The 21,090-nt window shown below is 35.4% G+C and overlaps 1 protein-coding gene and 1 long non-coding RNA gene across 7 annotated transcripts; both read left to right on the forward strand.

Annotated features, from left to right (window-relative positions):
* Nucleotides 1-10,493: 10,493 nt before the first annotated feature.
* Nucleotides 10,494-20,264, forward strand: LOC143461817 (transformer-2 protein homolog beta-like). Of its 6 annotated transcripts, XR_013118091.1 has the most exons (12): nucleotides 10,494-10,629; nucleotides 14,958-15,094; nucleotides 15,758-15,853; nucleotides 16,000-16,078; nucleotides 16,245-16,373; nucleotides 17,141-17,310; nucleotides 17,707-17,763; nucleotides 17,963-18,069; nucleotides 18,264-18,324; nucleotides 19,027-19,233; nucleotides 19,520-19,640; nucleotides 19,962-20,264. XR_013118091.1 is itself a non-coding variant. In XM_076959705.1 (9 exons), the coding sequence occupies exons 1-9, from the start codon at nucleotides 10,594-10,596 to the stop codon at nucleotides 18,272-18,274; spliced, it is 822 nt and encodes a 273-aa protein (XP_076815820.1). In that variant the 5' UTR covers nucleotides 10,494-10,593; the 3' UTR covers nucleotides 18,275-18,810. The 6 variants fall into 6 exon arrangements, 2 of the variants coding, with proteins under 2 accessions (XP_076815820.1, XP_076815821.1); XR_013118090.1 differs by having other exon boundaries at nucleotides 19,027-19,640; XR_013118089.1 differs by having other exon boundaries at nucleotides 19,520-20,264.
* On the forward strand, nucleotides 19,706-20,910 carry LOC143461818 (uncharacterized). Its single transcript, XR_013118092.1, has 2 exons — nucleotides 19,706-19,826; nucleotides 19,950-20,910. It is a non-coding gene; the product is annotated as an uncharacterized LOC143461818 (long non-coding RNA).
* The last annotated feature ends 180 nt before the right edge of the window (nucleotides 20,911-21,090 follow it).

A 21,090-nucleotide genomic window follows, 5' to 3' on the forward strand; every position in this document is an offset into this window, starting at 1 on the left:
ACATCACTACTACCAACTCTACATTCTAGTAATTTAAGTTGCAACCAAATTTACCACATTTTAACAAAGAGTTCAGCTGATAAAATGCACTTTGGCAGTTGCAGTAATTAACATCTGCGGTTTAGTGAATCTAAATAATTTAGTCATCCATAGTGAAAATCTGTATAATGTACCAGAGGCAGTGCCGGATTTACCAATAGGCTACGCAGGCTGAAGCCTAGGGCCTCAAAGTCCAGGGGCCTCGAAATTCAATTTTGAAATTTGGGATTTAATGCCGCTTTAATTGCTTTAGAGAACCTTACATCGTATTTGTAGGGCAAGGGTTGGTCTTTTGGGCATTTTGATACCTTTGGTATACCATTTTGTACCAAAGACAACATGCAAATAGTGTCTTGTTTTTTGTTTTTTTTTTAGGAACATTGGTTGCTCTGCACGCACGGTCGAATCTGACTTCAAAAATAAAATAAGGGGCCTCACAAATGGAATAGCCTAGGGCAGGGGTCGGCAACCTTTTGCACTTAAAGAGCCATTTTAACCGATATTCCACAAAATAAAAATCACTGGGAGCCGCAAAACTATTTTCACAATAAAACGAAAACGACACTCTGTAACAAAACTGTCATGTGTCGCATTTATAAAAGCAGTTAATTCAGTAAGATTTAATTAATGTGATTACTATAATGTGCTCAGTGAGATAAAGACGCGAGTGTTCTTCTGTTTGTTTCTACTGTAGCAATAAAATTAATAAGAGCCGCATCAGAAGGATGAAAGAGCCGCATGTGGCTCCGGAGCCGCAGGTTGCCGACCCCTGGCCTAGGGCCTCTCCTGGTCTAAATCCGGCCCTGACCAGAGGCAGAAAATTTGCTATCAGTAAGTAAAACTAAAGATTACAAGTGCAGACTCTATAGTTGTGGGCTACTATTATCAGTATTACTACACGTAAAATGAATTGTAGAGTCTCTTATTCTTTTTCTCTGATTTGAAGACCTGAATGGAAAAGAGTTACATATGAGGTAATAGAAAAGAAGTTATGATTTAATAATTTCTTAATACCACATCCTGATATGGGAGTGCAAAAGTAAAAGAGATCCGAATTGTACTTGACTAGACATATTGTCCCAAAGAAACATTTCTGTAAGTGTGGTCTAGAAGAAATACCTGGTTACAGATCGGTCTAGTGCAGGGGTGGCCAACCATACAGAGACTAAGAGCCTCACTTCTTACTGTGTTAACCGCAAAGAGCCACATCATACACATTGGTACACATGAATATCACCCCGTCTCTTCCTCACTCTCGTTCACACCTTTGTTCAACTACGTTTATTGTAAATGTTACACACCAAGATGAAAATGACAGAAATTTACACGTTATTTAAGCTATACTGTACAAGCTAAAAATCACAAATACAATATGAACGACAGAGCCACTTAATACCGGGCAAAGAGCCGCATGCGGCTCGCGAGCCTCGGGTTGGCCAGGCCTGGTCAAGTGCAATAACACACTAGACCTATGCCAAAGTCTTCTCAGCTGAGGTCTGGTTGCAAGTTATGCTCCGTGTGGATGTGCATTAATCATTGTTAACATGCATTGTATGGTAGAATGGAAACTTTATTGGTGCGTGCATAATGCCTGTTGTATCATCTTGTTGTGCGGGGTATTGTTTAGGCCATGACCGCAAACTTTCGGATTAGGGTTTTATGTATCAGGGTACGCAAAACATCATTAACATGTTTGTTTGACAAGTGACAAATAACAAGCAGGTTATTTTTTGCGCTGCATCAAACATAAAATTGTTGTGTAGGCTAATTTGGACATTTTTTCTTCATATTTTACATACTACATGTTTTTAGGAAATATTGACTGTTTGTGTGTCAGCAGTCGTTTATATTAAATGTGTTTAAATTGCGTGTTTTTGTGTAAAATGATGTTTAAATAATTCGTTTGTAATTTGGGTTTGATGGCCATGCTGCGGCTAATAACTTTTTTACATTCTCTTATTGGTCCGTAATGCCGACGTTATCGGTACTGAAAAAGTACCGCAGTACAGTAATCCGGTATACTATATTACCGCGGTACTGCCTACCTATCAGGCCTAACTTCTGTTTCAGATATTGCTAGGCCTAATGTCTGAGAAAGAAGTTTGTGTACACATTTTAGATGTTAGCTGCTATTACTAGGCCTAAAATAATAACCATACAGACCACTTTAGCAATAGGTCTATACACCAGGGCCTAGGGGTGGAGAAAGAGCATTAGCTGAGAAATACTTAAACATTATTGGACTAAAATTCCTGCTTTCTAACACCAAAAAATTCGACTCTAAACACATTCAAGTTTAAACCTTTCTAGTAGTAATAGACCTAGTCCATAGACAACTTTACCATGAAAGGGGAAACCCCTTTGCCAGAGAGATGTGACGTCATAATCGGTTCACATTTTCACCACGCGTGAAATTGCACCCCATTCGTCTACTTTCCACCCATTAAAATGGTCCAAAATACGGGAATTTTTCCCATTGTAATGGTTGAAAGTATGCCTTTCTTTCCTAGAGTAAGATATATGCCTTTGGAATGGGGAGAATTTTACTTCGGCACAAGTATGGTTTCTGAACCCCATTCGTCTATTTTTCCACCCATTAAAATGGACCTGCTTTCAGCAATAGGGTTTCCCACAAACCATATTTCTGCCAAAGTAAACATGTCCCCATTCCAAATGTATATTTCTTACTCTAGGAGTCTAGGGTAAGAAAGGCATACTTTCTGCCATTCGAATGGGAAAATATTACCGCATTTCCACCCATTTCAATGGGCGGAAAGCAGACGAATCGGGTGTCAAATATTACATGGACAATCGACACAAGTTTTGCAATGATTTTTTATTGAATTAACTTTATTTATTTTATCTAGCCTATTTGCAATGCTTTATTTAATGGGTTAATTTGAAAATAATTTTAACCATTAGCACTGGTAGGATTTCGGCCAGACGCCAGAATATTAAAGGAAATATTTTGTTTATCAATAAGCATTTTCAAAAGGGTTGTAACTCAGTCACTTTATTCTGACTTGAGTCAAGTCAAGTCGAGTCGGTTTAAACTTTGACTCGAGTCAAGTCAATGCCTTGAACCACCCCATTCGTCAAGTAATAGGCCTAGTTCCAATAATAAAAGTAATAATTCCATGTTTTAAAGTAATAGTTGCAATGCTAATTGCGTGTCGAATGAGTAATCCCTTTTGTCACGTGATATATTGGTAGAATTTGTGTAGAAAACACACGCTACGGCATACGTGAATTTGCAGTGACTTCAGTGCATCTATAATATATAGTGTTATCTCGCATAAGGTAGGGCGCTAGGCCTTATAATCCATGCGTACCTTTTTCCCTTTTCTATGAGCTAATCCTTGACGAATTGGGTGATATACCACATGCTTCAGATCTTCACTGAGCTCCTCATTACAAGTCATTAGGTTCATCCTGGAGGTAGGCTCTTGACAAAACACGATTAACGTAATTAAACGGAAATTATACTAGACAATGATAATTTTCAACTTAAAACGACGTACTAATTTTTCAAAATTGTACATTAACCAAAAACTAATCCCCTCTGACCTAATTTCTCACTTCTCATGGTTAAATTATTATCAAACTAGGTTGCGAATTGAAATAAACACTATTTTTCAAACAATAATAACAGTTTTTTACAAAGTCTAAAATAATTTAAAACTAATCCACTTCAACCCAAACTCTCGAACCTATCATGAATAAATTACATCAAAAATAGATTTGGCCAAAAATTAAAAAGTCAAACAAGAACAAAATTAGAACTCGAGACCTTTAGCAGCCTATTAACCCCATCGTTAATCACTACAACACAACCTTGCTTTCTTCATCGCATCCAAAACGGGAGTGATAGACCTATCAACGAAAATCTGAATGTCACCTAGACCTGAATTAAGACTGTGATAGAACTGGGGCTAAAAGGTATCAAGGGGTCTATATGGAACTTTGTCTCTGCCATTTAGTACAAAACAAAATTCTCATTTCTTTTAAATAAATAACCAGCACATTCTTTATAAATCATATTTAAAAATATCGATTGTTTATAAAAGTAAATAAATATATATAAACCTATGCTATATTAAGGAAGTTGAACTGTGGCTTTACATAAGGGGAATTACCTATCAACACAATTTTTATTGTTTCTTCGTTAATTGTAATTAATTAACTACATTGTTCAACAACCTAACTTATTTTTATAAGCAAGTGTGTTTATTTGGTAAATACTTGTATATATGCTGTTTAACGTTCTACTTTGGACTGAGAGTTTATATGCGCAAATTCTTCTACAATTTAATTCTTTGTACTGTATTAGCTATTCTTTTCAATCTGTAATGAAAAGTGGTGTATTGTACCTTAAACTGTAAGGTTTACCCACTTACACTACAAAGTCTGTTTCCTTGTGTATATCTCAACAGTGAACTTTGATAGACTTCAGCAATAATGACACAGGAATGATAACTGTATAATCTGATTATATTTGAAGCTTCTTTGAACGAATACATCAAGATAGAACATTGTGACAGCAACAGCACAAAGACATGTTGCGGCGTTGAACGTACGACTGAAAAAGAGACTGAGTAAAACAAAATGCACGGACAAGGGAACAATCGATTACGTCACGCAGTGTTATGCTTCACTGATTCCATAGATGAGAATTCTATGCAGTACACAATTTTATATTACATTAATTGATATATTTATCACATAACCTCCCCCCAGAAAATCGCGTTAAAATGTAATTTTAAAGCAATTTTCTAATCATGATAGAAACAATTCTCGATAAGCAATAATTAAAACAATAGTGTTGATAACAAAAGTCAATATAACACGTTAAATGTAGATCACATAACAATAAACGTTGAAACATAGTTACAATACAATTCATATTGGCAATACATTCGCAAAAAGATAGTAATATATTTTCTGTAAGTCATACAGCAAAATTAGTATACAAAACAAACAATGATGACATTTATGTCACGACTTTAAATAGAAAACAGAACACAGGATGTCATTTGACACACAATGCATTAGCTTCTATGAGCATATTCGCAAAATTAGGAAATCGTCAGCAAATTTTTCATCTCACGTTTCTTCACGCCGTTTCCGTAAACAACGTATGGTATGAAATTTTTGTATGCTCACGCGTTCTGATCAACATAAGAGAAATTTGCACTAGGCATTTTCAAACATAAGACCATTCAATCATATTACAGCGTCTGGTTTTCCCAGTGTAGCTGCGTGAATATTTCACTTGGAAATACGCGTTTTGCAAAACATATATATAAAATTAGTCAAATACGTTTTGTAATTGACATTCAACATAGTGTATCGGTGTTAGCCTTGGGCATTTGTTTAACCTTCGAAAACAACCGCTATGTTTTAAAGCATAACAAAATAACACAAAGAAAAATTTCTCTCCGGCATGGTTGAACCGTTAGAGAGTGTGGCAATTAAGCCACCATCAATTAAGGTAAACTACACAATAGCGCTATAATATATACTACATAGAGAAAAAAAACAAACAAAAATCATTACTGAATGTCCAAATACCGACAAAGTGTTTTCACTGGAGTGCTTTGTTCGTCGGTCATTCTTGCATTCGAAGTTGGTCGAAGTCCAGGCGATTCTTCGTCACCGTCGTTGTAGTTGATTTGTTCGAATATCATATTGTCGAGATGTCTGTCGGCTAGATCCAATGAGTGTTGTATGGGTTGTGGATGAGACATATCTTCTAGTCTGAGATCACTAGACTTCTCTCAACCTCAAATTTAATTGTTCATAGGTTGTTCCCCAAAGAAAAGCGTAGTTCTCAGCGATTTCGGCTCCACCACACTTGTAATGGAAATGTCTTTTTTTATCGTCAATTCGTCCTCACTCGGCTGCATCAGTTTGTAATGAAAAGTGGTGTATTGTACCTTAAACTGTAAGGTTTACCCACTTACACTACAAAGTCTGTTTCCTTGTGTATATCTCAACAGTGAACTTTGATAGACTTCAGCAATAATGACACAGGAATGATAACTGTATAATCTGATTATATTTGAAGCTTCTTTGAACGAATACATCAAGATAGAACATTGTGACAGCAACAGCACAAAGACATGTTGCGGCGTTGAACGTACGACTGAAAAAGAGACTGAGTAAAACAAAATGCACGGACAAGGGAACAATCGATTACGTCACGCAGTGTTATGCTTCACTGATTCCATAGATGAGAATTCTATGCAGTACACAATTTTATATTACATTAATTGATATATTTATCACAAATCCAATATGGTGCAAAGTAGCCCAGCTTCATGGCGCTCTACTGTCACAGATGAAAGCCACGCCCACGAGGCAATTTTGGTTTAACATAAAATAAGTGATGTGGAAGATTTAATATCTAAATAAAATTATTTTTGCAAATACGCCGTTTAACAATTTAAGCAAGTCAAACTAAGCCTAGTATAGACTATACACATAACATGATATTTATCATGAGCTCATCAGAGTCAGCTCAATTCATCAGTTTTAATGTGATGTAAGAATGGGTCTGCCATAGATAGGTTGTGTCAATCTTCTAAAAGCACGACATCAACCAGCAATGCGTTGGGAAACAATGATTCATAGGTATCGTCTTTCTACCATTTTCGATAACAATTCAAGAAAAAACACAAAATGGAAAAGGAAACACAAACTCAAGTTGGAAGGACTTGAAAACGTCCACGACGGTTCCCTCCGTAGCAGTCTGTAAAATATCACCCAGTAAGTCTGGTAAAAAGTCTTTTCAGGCCAAAAATGACAAAGGTAGGCCGGTAGGAACAAATATATGCTCACAGGCATTCCAAGATCTGCACAAAATTTACCACTGTAAAGTTTAAAACATTTTTTTAAGTATTCTTCATTTGGGTTACAAAATTACTTTCTATGGTATCAAAAATTATGGTTTCTTCACTCCTAAGTAAACGTTTGACAATTAGGCTAATGTAACCGTTGGAGGCCTAGGCCTGTAATAGAACAAATGAGTTAAATCAAAGGAAGCTATTTAAAGTATATGAGGAATCAAAAAAGTCAGCAAACAAATATCAATTTTTGTTTGGTTACCAATATTCAATTAACCAAACCCAAATTACAAACACATTATTTAAACATAATAATTTAACACAAAAACACATAATTTAAACACATTTAATATAAAACAAAAGTTACGCTGATGATTGGGAAGACATATGCGTCACCGGTCACCGTCAAGATGGATCCGACCTGTGTGCCTGGATGGAAGTAGAAAAACCCCTTTAAAATGAACTCCATCCATGAGACCGGGTCCTGGTGTGTTATTGTAAGCAATAAGAATCTTTTAGTTGGGTCGGTTGTGAGAGGAAGTAGAAGATTGTCAGCTATATCACTCATACCCATCCATATGGTTTGATCAGTTTGTTTAAATATGCACTAAGGACAGTGATGTTAGTGCCAGGAAAAGATGGACATTTCTGGTGCCCGGTTAGATATTGGGTCAAGCAGTCTTGTAAATCTATTTTTCATGGTTGGGTCTTCTTTGCCAGGGTGTGAATTAGTTTTTTTTTCAATCCAAAGTCTTTCTGTTTGTGTTCTGAAAAAAATATTTACAAAGAAGGAGTACAGGACTTTGATTTTACAACAGCGGTTATTTAGAGAATAATCAACATAAAAAAATAGGTGTAAAGTGACATGTGATGCAAGAGAGAGAGAGCAATACTACTAATTTGATAGTAACTACGCACAAGGTAGTGAAGGTGTGTAAAGTAGGCTAAACCTTATACAAAATCAATTTAAATAATAGATATACAAGATACGATAGACAGAAAAAATATTTGGGTGTAAAGCACACTCACACCAACGATATAAAGAACTTCTTTGCTTTGCTTTGTTCTTTATATCATTGCTCACACTTTGTTCACATGCTATCTGGCAAATATTAACCCACTTTGTGACGTAACAAATTTATTCATTGAATACGCAATTAAACCATAGATATCTTATATATAATAACTAGATATCCAACTCTCGCTGAAAAGTGAAGCAAGCCTGCGATGACACATGCGCCCAAAAGCGTTGTGAGAGAGTGAGAGAAAGGCTAAAAGCCGATTGTAAATTCGTTCTGTATAGGCCTAATTCTATTGAAGTTTTTCGAAAAGCCGAGCTGTTTGCACTGCGCTATCACCGATTGTTTTTGTAAATATTTGTATTTTAGCTGTATCAATGAGTAAGCTTGCCTAGGCTAATTGCCTACCGGTACCGTATAGGCCTAGCATAAGGCAATGTGATTGCCCTTCATTTGAGTAAGAGTTGCATGATCCAAAGCAAATAATTGATACATAAATAATTTCTTTCAACAATTTATTGCCAGAAACATCCTACCATTCGCACAAACTGCTCGCTAATGATACCGGTACGGTACGGGCCGTTCCAGTATCTGGGCCCATATTTAAACGCCAAACACCCTTTAACTATGCAATTGAGCTTTAGCAATATTGCTTAGCATCGTCTGCATCAAAAAACGTCTTTCCATTTCATAACTATTTTCCAATGTCACATAATCTTTTCATATGTTGCATTCAACACATATGCGCCAGAGCATTTCTGGTCGCATATGTTGACAAAATGGCGGACCCATACTGGCTTCACTTCTTAAAGCGCAAACGCAAGGTAGTTGGATATCTAGTTATTATATATAAGATATCTATGAATTAAACACTTACAGACAGAAATAGGTCAACACCTGTGACCTGTGTACGGTATTTTGTTTGCCAGTATACAATACATGCAAGTTACGGTATCATACTATTCACAAATCGAAAAAGGGTACGATTTCTGCTGAGCCAAACCCTTTTTCAGCCAATAAATTTATTTCATCACGCAGTGAGATCAAAATTTGACACTACAACGGCACAATATGCAACTAAAATAACATTGAAAAATGTCCTATTTTAGACTTTTGTCCATCTTGCAAAAACTAGTTCCGGGACCCCTGGTGGGTAACCCTGTTATAGCAAAACAACACAAAAATATGCTCACGCTTTCTTCCTATTTTGTAAGTGAGTTTCCATAAACTTATGTCACAAAGTTTTTTAATGATATTTGTTTTCCCTCATTGCTATTTGTTCAGTTTATTAAAAATTTTTGCATTTTTAAATTATGCTTGTTCGATTAGTTGCTAAGTTTTGTTTGCCTGATTTACTTTTGTGAAGCAAGCAAATTGGCGAAACCGCTAAACCAACAGTAGTGTTCGCTAGCTTCATTCAGACCTTGAAAGTTGGGCACGTGCGAGGAAGAGTTTTTTGAACTTAACAAAATACCCGGCCTAATTAAGCCATTGTAATGTCCAAACCGCGAGTAGCAAGCGGCCCAGTTCGTGACTTTTGTTGTTATGTATATGCATCAGAGGTGGGCAGTCGGTACACGGTACCGGTACTTGACAAAAAATGTACCGACGGATTTGGTATTCGGTACTAGCCCTATTTTAAAAAAGTAGTTCGGTACCGAACTTACTTTTGCCTTAGTTGCCTTACAAAAATGGTTTCCTAAAGAAAGCTTCCAAAATACCAATTTTGATTTTGTTTTTTTCCCTGGTTACTTAATCAACGATTTGTGTTAGTAGCTGGGGCTGATGCGGATACAGCAGTGGTGTTGAGGTGTTGCAACACCACCCTTGGCAGTTAAATTAGTTTAAATAGCTGCTTAAAGTTTATTTTGCTGGTTAAAAAATAACCATTACTTCGTTTCAATGCTAACATGCAACGCAATGTATTTTCTGAAATGCTTTAATGATAAGAGTTTAGCATTTTAATCCTCTTTTGTTCCCCACCTTTCCATCTGCCCACTGCTAAAAATTTTTATTCTGAAATATTCGCATCTGGTTTGAGCACAGTCCAACAGGAATTGAAACCACTTTTGTATTATCAACAATGCTTGCAGAAATGCAGTAAAAAATTTCTCCGCACAAAGCATGTCAGTGCCTCGTGTTGGTTTCTGGGCATTGCATCATCATTTTGCTTTAGGAAATATTTTTAATGAAAAACAATAAGATAAGAAATTTTCTAGAACCGTCCTTGATGACAAGCCTATTAATAACTAATAGCATAAGTAACTAGGCCTACATCATTGGTTATTCATATGCTAGTAAGTTGACAACTCATTAAAAATTAAAGTACAGTAAGGTAACCAAGTTAACGTTTTGAATACTCATAAAATGAGACTAAGTAAATGTAATACGAAATATCAGGGAAGTCCTGCCAGACTTTGTAATTTATGCCTGTCGCCAAACAATCTTATTTATAAAGAATTACTAAATAATATTGCAGTTGGCTGACAGGCGACCTTTCATGATTTGTTTCTCTTGTCTAATTGGAGTTGCAAAGACTTTTGTTTTGAACAATTTTCTTTATGATGTTTGTAATATATTTATACTGTATTTTTGGGACTAGATTAATAGAATAATTAGTTATCGGACCTATATATACGTATTCGTAATACATATCTATTAGCTTGTTGATTGTTCTGATCATTCTGTGCATGATGAGCGACACTGAACCTGGAGAGTACAAGCGCGTAAGTTATGTTTTAGAAAAGTTTGAGAATGTTTCATAGATTTAACAAAATGATTTAACTTTTGCCATAAATAATTTTTTTATGTTTTGCATGTATTTCATGTTGCGTTATATTGCGCAAGTAGAAATACTGTTTAGGTAAATAGGGATACCCAGTTCAGGATATTAAATTGACTCAGATATGAAAATTCATTGCTGTTGGCCCCAGTGTCAATTCCAAGCTGGCAATTTCAACAGACCTGAGACATCTAAAATAATTTACAAATGGTGCTTGACTCAGAAATTTTCTACAAATTACAGTGTTTCGCTGTGTGAAAGTGAGATGCAGTTGTCACACCAAATTCTTTTGTTCCAAGTTTTTCTGCTCAAACGGCCAGTCGCAAAACCGTAAACTGCCTCCTCAACAGTATGTCACCTCACAAGCCTGGCTGTAAATAAAAACAATTTAATCGGTCAACTTGAACTAAATACACGCTTTAGGTTTAGTGCATGAGACTACCCTATTCGCTAGAGATGAGCTGATTTGAACCCAAACCCGAATAGATTCGCTGAATATTGCATTTGCGGAAGATTTGCGCAAAAACTAATACTAACAATGGCAAACCTGAATTACTTTTAAATATATTAACTTCAATAAGAAATGATGATCATTTCTTTAGCTAAGCTAAACTTCGGTAAGCATTTCTTATTGAAACTGAATAATTTTTAGCAATTATGTCATGTTACAAACAACCCTTATGAAATTTTGTCGTTTGATGCTGAAACGAAAAGATTTTGCATTCGTCTTGGTCAACCTTGGATGTACCTTAGGATGTACTGGATCGAATCTGAGGCCAAGTCCTTGCCCGTGTATTGTGATAATTTCTAATACTTATCGTATAGTATATTCGGCAGGTATTTTATTATTCACATCGTATCTCTTAGTTATCAACATTTAAGTTTAATTATTGCCATAGACCTATCCAGTAAATTCTGGAGTTTCAACCAAACTTTAATTTTACCTAGTTGTAGTATAGGTAAAATTTTGCTTTTCATAGTTATTAAATTCTGAGCCGCCCTTACCAAGTCTGCTTATCATCATTTGTGTCATTCACATTCAAGAGTGGTTTACATTTTCTTTTCAAACAAAAATTTTATTTGCTGCTATTTTGTTAATTGTCTCTTAATTGGTTAATTGGCGATACTTACTGGGTAAAACTCATTTAAATCATCCCTTGTGTAAAACAAGAATTTTGAGAATATTATTATTAATACATTACCATATTACCAATACAAAACTTTTAATCTAAAACGGCATATCAAATTTTAATTTCAACACAATTTCCACACATGCTGCGCGGTATACAATCAAAGGCGGTTTACAATAAAGCAAATATGGTAAGCAATGAGCACTTCTATTGTAAACTCCTGCAGAAGATTAACTTAAAGAGAAACTTGCCGCGTGCTCTATCATATGAAAAAATGAATAAGTAGGCTGAGACGTCTTCACGCATGCCCCATGCGCGTTCAATGCTGTACATACGCGAGTCTGATTATTCACGCATTAAATATAATGGCGGAGAAACAACATGTTATTGCGACAATGTATTGTGCAATAGAATAGATCAATTGTATTCAGTTAGGAGCCTACCAGTTTCATTTTTAGTCAGCATGCAATGTTAGTTAAACTGTTGCTTGTTGGAGCTAGACATAGAAACTTAAAGCAAAATGGCTACATCTGATTTGGCCATATTTCACGGTCTGTGCAACTGAAAGTGAGCTGAAATGCTGTGAGCATATAAAGTTTATGCCGATGTATTATTAGCCGTTGTAAGACGTTTACAACTTTTACAATGGGGAAGCATTTGCCTTCTGTTCTGCTGTGTTGTGCTTAAGTTGGTTATGTAGTTTGACCATTGCCACTCGAATTAACTAATGTAGGTTGTTAACATAAACTAACTAAATATTAAAGCGAAAAAGTGTTAATTAATTTCAAGTTGAGTGATTAGGTTAAGCAAAATGTTGCGTTTCTCCAGTGGCGGATCTAGAAAATTTTTAAGGGGTTTGTCACTTTTAATGTTTCATTTCAATGAATTCGCCGATGTGACTGGTGACAATGACTTGGTAGCAAACTCACAAGTGGTCTATTCCAGTGTTTCTATCTGAATATGGATGGTTAGCACGATGCCAACTACCAAAGTTATCAAACCCAGAGGGCTTTTATGTTGACAGAAACATAACTACAAACATAAAAAGAAGAGAATGGAATATATGGCTTGATCGCATCAAATTGAGAATTGTAATTGCGTCTGTTTAAAACTATTATTTTGCGTTGAAGTTCTTCATACTTAGAGCTAGAGAAATTTTGTTGAAAAAGACCACGATAATAGTAATCGGTAAGCCAGCACCGTATATGCTCAATATCAGAAGCCTAAAACCCTATAGGCTTTGCCAAATGCGACAAGTCGTCTACTAAATGTAATTGCAAAAGTATCACATATTCGCAGATTTCAATAGTTAAGTTACAGAATTTCGCTTACTGTATTTCATTTCTGCAGACATTCAATACAGTACTACGTTTGTGGGTAGTTACAGTGGATTGTGCCGAACTAGAGGTTTTTAACTTGCCAATAGTTCACAGTGATACGTGAGTTACCATTATAACGTGATATCATATGTTGACAGTACAGACGAATTCAGTTAATCGCATAATCTGTTTTATCGCATAATTGTAAGTCCCAAAGCACAGCCAACCATTTGTTAAGAAAATACTTCGGTTTATCGCATACCGGTTTATTGCATAATCCGGTTAATTGAATAGAATTAAAATCTATTTACTCGATTAACCGAAACCACAGTTGTAAATTTTGAACACGCAATGTGTGTGCTGCACACTCTTAAAATGAAACCGCCAATTGTGCATTTGTTAAACACCACAGATTTCTGTAATGTATTATCAAATGATGAAAGCAGGACCAAGCAAGCAACCGAAGCGAAAAGATTTATCGCTGTCAGACAAGATACTTGTTATTAACGAACCTGAAAAGAAAACATCTGAAAGCGCAGTTGCTAAAAAGTTTGGGATATCGCAATTGCAGGTGTCACGAATTTTAAAAACGAAAAAAGAAGTTTTCGTCTGTTCATTGTAACACGGTGCGCTCAATACAATTCTGCGGGGATTGCAGTTTGAAGGGGTGGATATGGATACATTTTTTCGCTTTGAAAAAGAATTGCAAGAGAGCATGCAGAGAAACATTAAACAAACAACAATCGCCAAGTATTTAAAATACGATTGTGCAATAAATGTTTTCCTCTGTGTTTTGTTTGCGTGCTTATACTAATTTCAACGGTTTTAAACAACGCGAGGACACACACAATGTAATATGACTATATACGGTACCTTGAGAACAATAAACAAAGTCATAACACTGGATAATAAAAGGGTAACAACTAAGAGGAAATAGGAAATGAAATAATTTAGAGACTACTGCTACTTAGCTGAAAGCGGAAGGTGTAAAACCAGATAAGAACACAAAGGAGTACAGAAAGTTGTATTTTTCCCTCCGCCTTTACAACTGGTGGAAGGCACACCCTCGCACCCTGGGAATCGATGCTTTTTAGTGACCTTATATAATGCTTGATCAGCAATTTTTGGGTTAAATTTTACTTACTGGTGCTGATTTCGTTTTTCAAGTCCAGATTATATGGGATAGCACAGAGTGTTCCAAACCCTGGCACGCGGGCCACACGTGGCCTGCCAATGCTTTCGGAGTTTTGGTACATTGTATTTTCCAGTGCAAAATCCGCAGTTGTTACAGTAAAATACCTGGGTTTTATTTAAATGGGTTGCATTAGCCAAAGGCTGAGATAAGTTGCTTATCATTGAAGTACAAGTCGATATTTGATTATTATGGGGTTACAAGGCCCTTATACGGCTGACGTCACAATACTGTGTGACGATACAAACGTGCGATGATTTTAGCTTTTTGTTGCATGGACAGTTGCAAACAAGTATAGAAAGTATCAAGTAGCGCATAATTAGTGATGCAGCAAAGCCAGTCAGTTGATTATAACAGTAAACTCAATTCTTTGCTGACATTGGAGTTGCCCATCTTTGCAACCTACAATGTTCTCCTCAAACCTTAATGTGGCTCTTCATGCTCACAGTTTTGGACAACCCTGGGATAGCATATAGCAATAACGCATATTTACAATAGCATAATACTCTTTATTCAGAATTAAATGCAGTATGATATTATTAGATACCAAAGTATTAAAATAAGTAGGTCTCTATTACCGGTAGATTAATATTAGATTTTTTATCATCTATATTTTTGTAACATCTTTTAGGATAACCACAGCCCTCCTAGGCGATCGCGATCCAGATCAAAACACTCAGGTTCAAATTCTGATTCATCTCATTCTAGAGTATCTGTTGGGATTAGAAGATCATATTCTAGATCAAGATCTCGTTCAAGGTCTTACAGGTAAATAAATTCTATTTAGATGAGAAATAGCAAACATTAAAAGTATTACAAAACTATTGCTACTAACACAATCTAACAATGCAATGAAAGAATAAACAAGAATATGTTTGTCAATGAGATGCGCTAGAACAGGGCTTAAACTTTTTTTATATGCGACCCCTTGATGGGCAGCCTACGTATTAATGATATGCAAACAATTAACGAATAAATATTCAAATAAAAAATTAAAAGGGTTATTTCAGTAACAAAACACTGAAATCGGAATGAATGCAACAAGATCAATAAATTAGAACAATCAGGACATCACAATACATAACTTGTTGTTATTGGTTGATTAATTATTATTAGTAGATAGCTCAAACAAACATCTTAATAAACAACTGTCAGTGTAACATACGGAGTTGCCTTCAAAAGTGCTGTAAAACTATTTTCACTACAGGTGTACTTCTAATTTTCGTGTGAAGGTTTCAAAAACTTTTGTTTCTGATGTATCAAGCTGATTTGCTTCACGAACCCAAAATCACATTTTGTTACCCCAAACGTGGTCGTGACCGACAATTTGAAAAACTGATATTAGTGAAACTGTCATGGCTCCTGCAGAACAATGATTCATAGTTGTCAGTGTTGGTCTACTCTAATTGAATATGATTGAAACTTTTTTAGGTCTCGTTCACGGTCAAGGTCATATCGTCGTAGATATCACTCAAGATCTCCCGATAAATATGCAAAAAATGGGCGTCATGGTTACAGTCGATCAAGGTGATTTTTTTGCTTTGAAGGATTGTACATAATGAGTCAATGACTGTCTCAGAGCAATTTGATAAGTTTGTTTAAATATACATAGTGAATGCAGTTTTGAAATATATTTCAGTAGACATATTTTTCACATGCACTCGCTTTTATAGATCACGAAGTTATTCTAGAGAAAGACAACGTGGTAGCAGATCACCCATGTCATCGAGAAAAAGGCACATTGGAGATCGGGTAAGTACTAAGTATAACTTGTTTACAAATTGTATCATTTTAAGTCAGTTAGTAAACTTAAGCTGCAGTAGTGTTAATACAGGGTCGTTGTATATATTGTTAGATAAAAATTTGTTAACTTGTTTCTTCAGCGTTATTAAATGTTTCAATCATACTACTTTTTCAGTTGGATCCACCTCGTAGCAGATGCTTAGGTATTTTTGGTCTGAGTTTGTACACAACTGAAAGTGATCTGAGAAGTGTTTTTTCACGTTATGGGAGAATTGAAGATGTTAACATTGTGATTGATCAAAAGGTGATATTTTTTAAATTTTCACTCAGTGGCGCTGAGCCAGGTTGCATAGATACACTTTAATACTTAGAAAGAGAGTGTGGAAAATCCATTGTTAAAATGACATAATCAGAAAAAAATGATTGGTGCTTGATCTGAGAATAACAAGCAAAAATCCGGCTAACATAAAATTTTAGATTTTGAATGTAATTTCTTTACTTATTTTGAAATTATAAGTAAAGCTGCTTATTCCCCACATCTACATTTTTAAACCATAATATTTTAATGGTTTTTCCGTCAATTTTATGAAACTTCATAAGTTTGCATGAACATCAAACTTCTTGCATGCTTAGAGGCAAATCATGAACGTTTTTCTTTGGTTTTTTCTATCAGCAAGCCACCGCTATGATCTTAAAGCTTATTGACAAAGAAACATTATTTTCGTGGTCCATCAAAGTCTTCAACTTGTTTTAATGGTCTATGACTTGGAATCAGTTTTTAAAAAAGTCCCGAATATAGCAAACCACGAAATTATGTAAACAATTAAAAAGTACAGACATGCACATCGAAGTAATTAAAATAAGTTCATGCATATCTTACACACTTACAAACTGCTGTGTTAAATGAAGTCAATTTTGGCTAGTTCTATACGGTATCCATGATTTTCTATCATAGTAGTGTTACATTTGTAAACTGTAAGCACAGCACCTGAAATGTCCTAATGAGTAGATGAAAGGGGAACAGAAGATTATTTCACATGATTCATGGTTTTTGAACTATACCTTTGATAGACTGGTCGTTCAAGAGGATTTAGTTTTGTGTACTTCGAAAGCCCTGATGATGCTGAAGAAGCAAAGGAACGAGCAAATGGCATGGAGTTGGATGGACGTCGTATTAGAGTTGACTACTCTATTACTAAACGTCCTCATACTCCAACGCCTGGTGTATATGTTGGAAGACCGTAAGTTGTACTTAAGTTTTGTGAGATGTTTAGGTATTGTTATAGTAATAGTATTGTTTAGGTTAATTATGCAGAAGTTTCAGTTAAATCCAAAGAAGTTGGCTATTTACACAGAAATACCCATTTTTTCATGATGTTACATTTGTGAACGAATGAAAAAATGAAAGTGCTAGGGACTAAATGTCCCATTCTCTTGACCTTTAAACTGCGTTACTTCTGAAATATGATTCTATTTATGGCATGTACGTTAATTTTTGCGACCACATTTTAGAATCATACCTTATCTTGGCTTTCTGTTTTGTTGCTTTTTGCCCAACTGCTTAGAAGTTACTATTATTGTTCAGGATGGTGGTTGTGATTTAATTGAACAGCTACTTCTAGTTTTTGTTGTTGCAGTTACAGGCCACCACCAAGAGAAGAAAGAGGATATGATAGATACGAACCAAGAGAGAGGTAATGCATAGTTAAAAAGCCAAGCATTTAAAGTATGATATTTAAAGTATGGTATACAGATATTATTTTATTACTTTTTGGGTTGTTGCAAATAAGAGCTACCTGTAATTAAAATCTAAAGCAGGATAGTGGATTTGCATCCACAGTGGTTTATAAAATTTCAAATTATTTATATAATGTGGTTATTCTGATATTGCAGGTACAGAGATGATTACAGACGGGACAATTATCGCAGAAGCCCATCCCCATATCACCGCAGACGATCACCATCACCTCATTACAGGGACAGATCTCCTTACCGCAGCAGTAAGTATGGTTTATTTTATTATAGAGTCATTCCATGTATAATCAACCAGACCCTGTAACCACTACTCTTGGATTTTGATAATTTCAATATATGTTATAGACCTTGGAAAAACCCTGCATGTTGTTGATGATCTTTAACTTTTTCACAAGTTTCTTATTTTTGGATATAATCCGAGTCTTGTTTTGTATTTCAGGTCGGTATTGATTTTTCCAAATTGATGCTGATCAGATACTTTGAAACATGAATGTTTGTAGGTATGTAATTGCTGATACGTGACCTTATTCACTCACTTTCACTGTCACAGTTATGAGTTATCATTACAATTGGTTTTGATTAATGTGCCACTAGTTGGTATTTTTATGCCGTTTAAATTTTGTTACAAAACTGGAAAATGTAAATATGCCGTTCAAACTTTACAGAAAAGGATTTGTAAGCATTTGGAATATATGTGTAAATTACTCGTGTTTTTACAAGACTTGTTTTTTGGTATATACAGCACACTAACGTAACCGCCAGGTAAAAGTCAGCGGCCTGTATTTTTAACTCATATCTTTTTCCATGTGTGCTTCAAGATTCTGTTGTGTCAAATGTTTTGAAAACAGAAAGCCTGTCATTTATGGCTTTTTACATACCTGTAGGCTTATACTTGTGTGTAGTCTGTTCATTAGGCCGATGAGGTTCTTCGATACTTGGGCATTTAAAGAAATTAATGAGTGATCAATACAAGACACATAAACCTGTTTGATTTATTGGTGTACATATGTAATGTGACTATTGCTTTTTAACATACTATTCAGTAAAATGTACAGGGTTTTTAACAATGTATGACACGGTTATGATTTTTACTTTAGTGTGCTCACTTTTTTAAATTCTTTAAAGTGATGTCAGGACGTTATAGAAAATGCATGCCTTATAAAATTCTGGTGTATTCATGCAAATATTTTATGAATTTTCAGTTAAGAAGTTAGAAAACTGAAGTATCCGAAAAAATGAATATTGGATTTGAAAAAAACGGAAAATAGGGGATTAGAATGCGCAAGAAAGCAAGAAAATTGTGAAAAAGAAAACGACCTGAAGAGGTTTTAAAGCCGAAGCTTGTTGAAGCATAGTGAAAAGCGGATATTCTTAGGGTAGAAAACTTCGGTTGTGTTTGAAAACCATTGGTACGAAAGTGAAAAATAGATTTATAACTAAATGCGGCGATTTTTAGGTTAGAGCATCTGATTATTACCGTGTAACGTCAAAAATCATTTTGTAATAATAGCATTTGTGACTGAACCATTTACAAAGTTCCGGATCGGTTTCGCTTAGATGCTAGCTTGAACTCATCGTAAGGTGATATGATATTGAGCTGTCCGCTATCAATCTTACATGAAGGCATTCCTGACTACATTGATTTTTACATGTATACTCCGTTTAGCGAAACTGTTGATACTTAAAATCATTCAGGTAAGCATACCACCAGAACGAATTGCTTGGTGTCTGGAGATGGCATGGAATTTTTGTTTTCTTTGGTAAGATGCCTTGTTGGAGTAACCTGAGAGGGTGCTGTACTCCTTTGCCAAATAAGGTAACTGGATAAAACATATTCTTCTTTTCTAGTTGGGCAAGATTAACTTTGCTTTAGGTGACTGCTGGAAAATAGATATTTAAATCAAGATCAGCAATTGCCGTGCATTTCCTGTGTAGTTCGTTCACGAAATTTCGGTTTGCTTTAAAATTTAAATGGTTGTGGATCACACTTATTATGTACGAGGTACTTCATGCATTATGAGACACTTCGTGAAACTCACATAACAAAGCACTGACACCGATGAATTTCAGCTGGTTCACTAGCACACCTTGTTGATTCTTGTTAAAGCAGAAATATTTTTATCAGAGCTTTACATAGGAGAAAGTGGAGCAGAGCGGACCCCTAACAGTCTAACACCGATCCATCTCGACACTGCAAGCATTTTACGACTTCTCGAATGTGGATTCGCTGCTCTACAATTACTGGAAAGACTTAATTTTGTACACACGAATCATCTATTTTATATTGCCGTTATAAAACTTTAATAATACATCCATTATTTTGCCTTCATGTGCAAGGCTGTTTAAAGTGAACCAACCTTGCCCCGTTCTTAAGGTTTAACCATTTTTTGTTTGCCTGCCTTCCTGTGCAAAGTAAACGAAAAAGTGCTGCTGCATTTTACTGATCTTGCGTTATTGTTCAAAGCTATAGGTGGCACAAAACAATTTACTACAATTGGTTTTCCAAAAAATAAACGTCTTCATGAATATGAGCGATAATTTCAAGATTAGATTTTTTTGCTCGTTTTTGCGTTATGAAGCCAAGTATCGGTCAAACATCCTATACGAGCGTAATTATCATGAATGACTAAACAGCAAAATTATTGGAACCTAACGCAGTTGATGCGGTATTTCACTTTTCCGCAATGTAGCCCACAGTAATGCGCTATCTTACAAAACAGTTTGGGACAAATATTTTGTTGAATGACACGGTTGCTTAAATAAGACGTAGAACTCTGAAGATATTTATACCATGTGGGATTGTGAAATTGAAATGTTCTCCCGGTCTTGGAGTATATAATACTGCATAATTTAAGTTTAACTCTGGAATTTTTGTAATACAGTAAATCATAATCGGATTAATGTGATAATAATTGCAACTAAACTAGTTAAAAAGAGTTAACACTACAAATTACCCCCGCGGTTTAAGTTGTGGCCACTTTCTTTTAATTTTCCGCATTTAAAACGGCAGTTTTCAAGATGCGACTCGCTTAATAATCTTGCTTTAAAATGTGTACATAATTTCAAATAAACGCCTTCGCTTGTAAGCATATTCGTTGCAATCTGTAGCCAACTGACAGCCACAGTGTTAGCTTAATCTAAGAGCACGCAAGAACTATAGACTTAGGTTCTTTTACCAGGTTAATCTAGACAAGAGAAACCATTTGCACCTCAACAACCTTTTCAAATGTATGTGGCCATTTTTTCTGCGTTTATCGTTGGTAAAC

This window comes from Clavelina lepadiformis, chromosome 6 (assembly GCF_947623445.1).
Source record: "Clavelina lepadiformis chromosome 6, kaClaLepa1.1, whole genome shotgun sequence".
Classification (NCBI taxonomy): Eukaryota; Metazoa; Chordata; class Ascidiacea; order Aplousobranchia; family Clavelinidae; genus Clavelina; species Clavelina lepadiformis.

Coding starts and splice junctions, on each gene's coding strand:
- LOC143461817 (XM_076959705.1), top strand. CDS start 10,594: ATGATGAGCGACACTGAACCTGGAGAGTACAAGCGC. Junction 10,630..14,957: donor AACCTGGAGAGTACAAGCGC/GTAAGTTATGTT, acceptor AACATCTTTTAG/GATAACCACAGCCCTCCTAG. Junction 17,764..17,962: donor AGATACGAACCAAGAGAGAG/GTAATGCATAGT, acceptor CTGATATTGCAG/GTACAGAGATGATTACAGAC.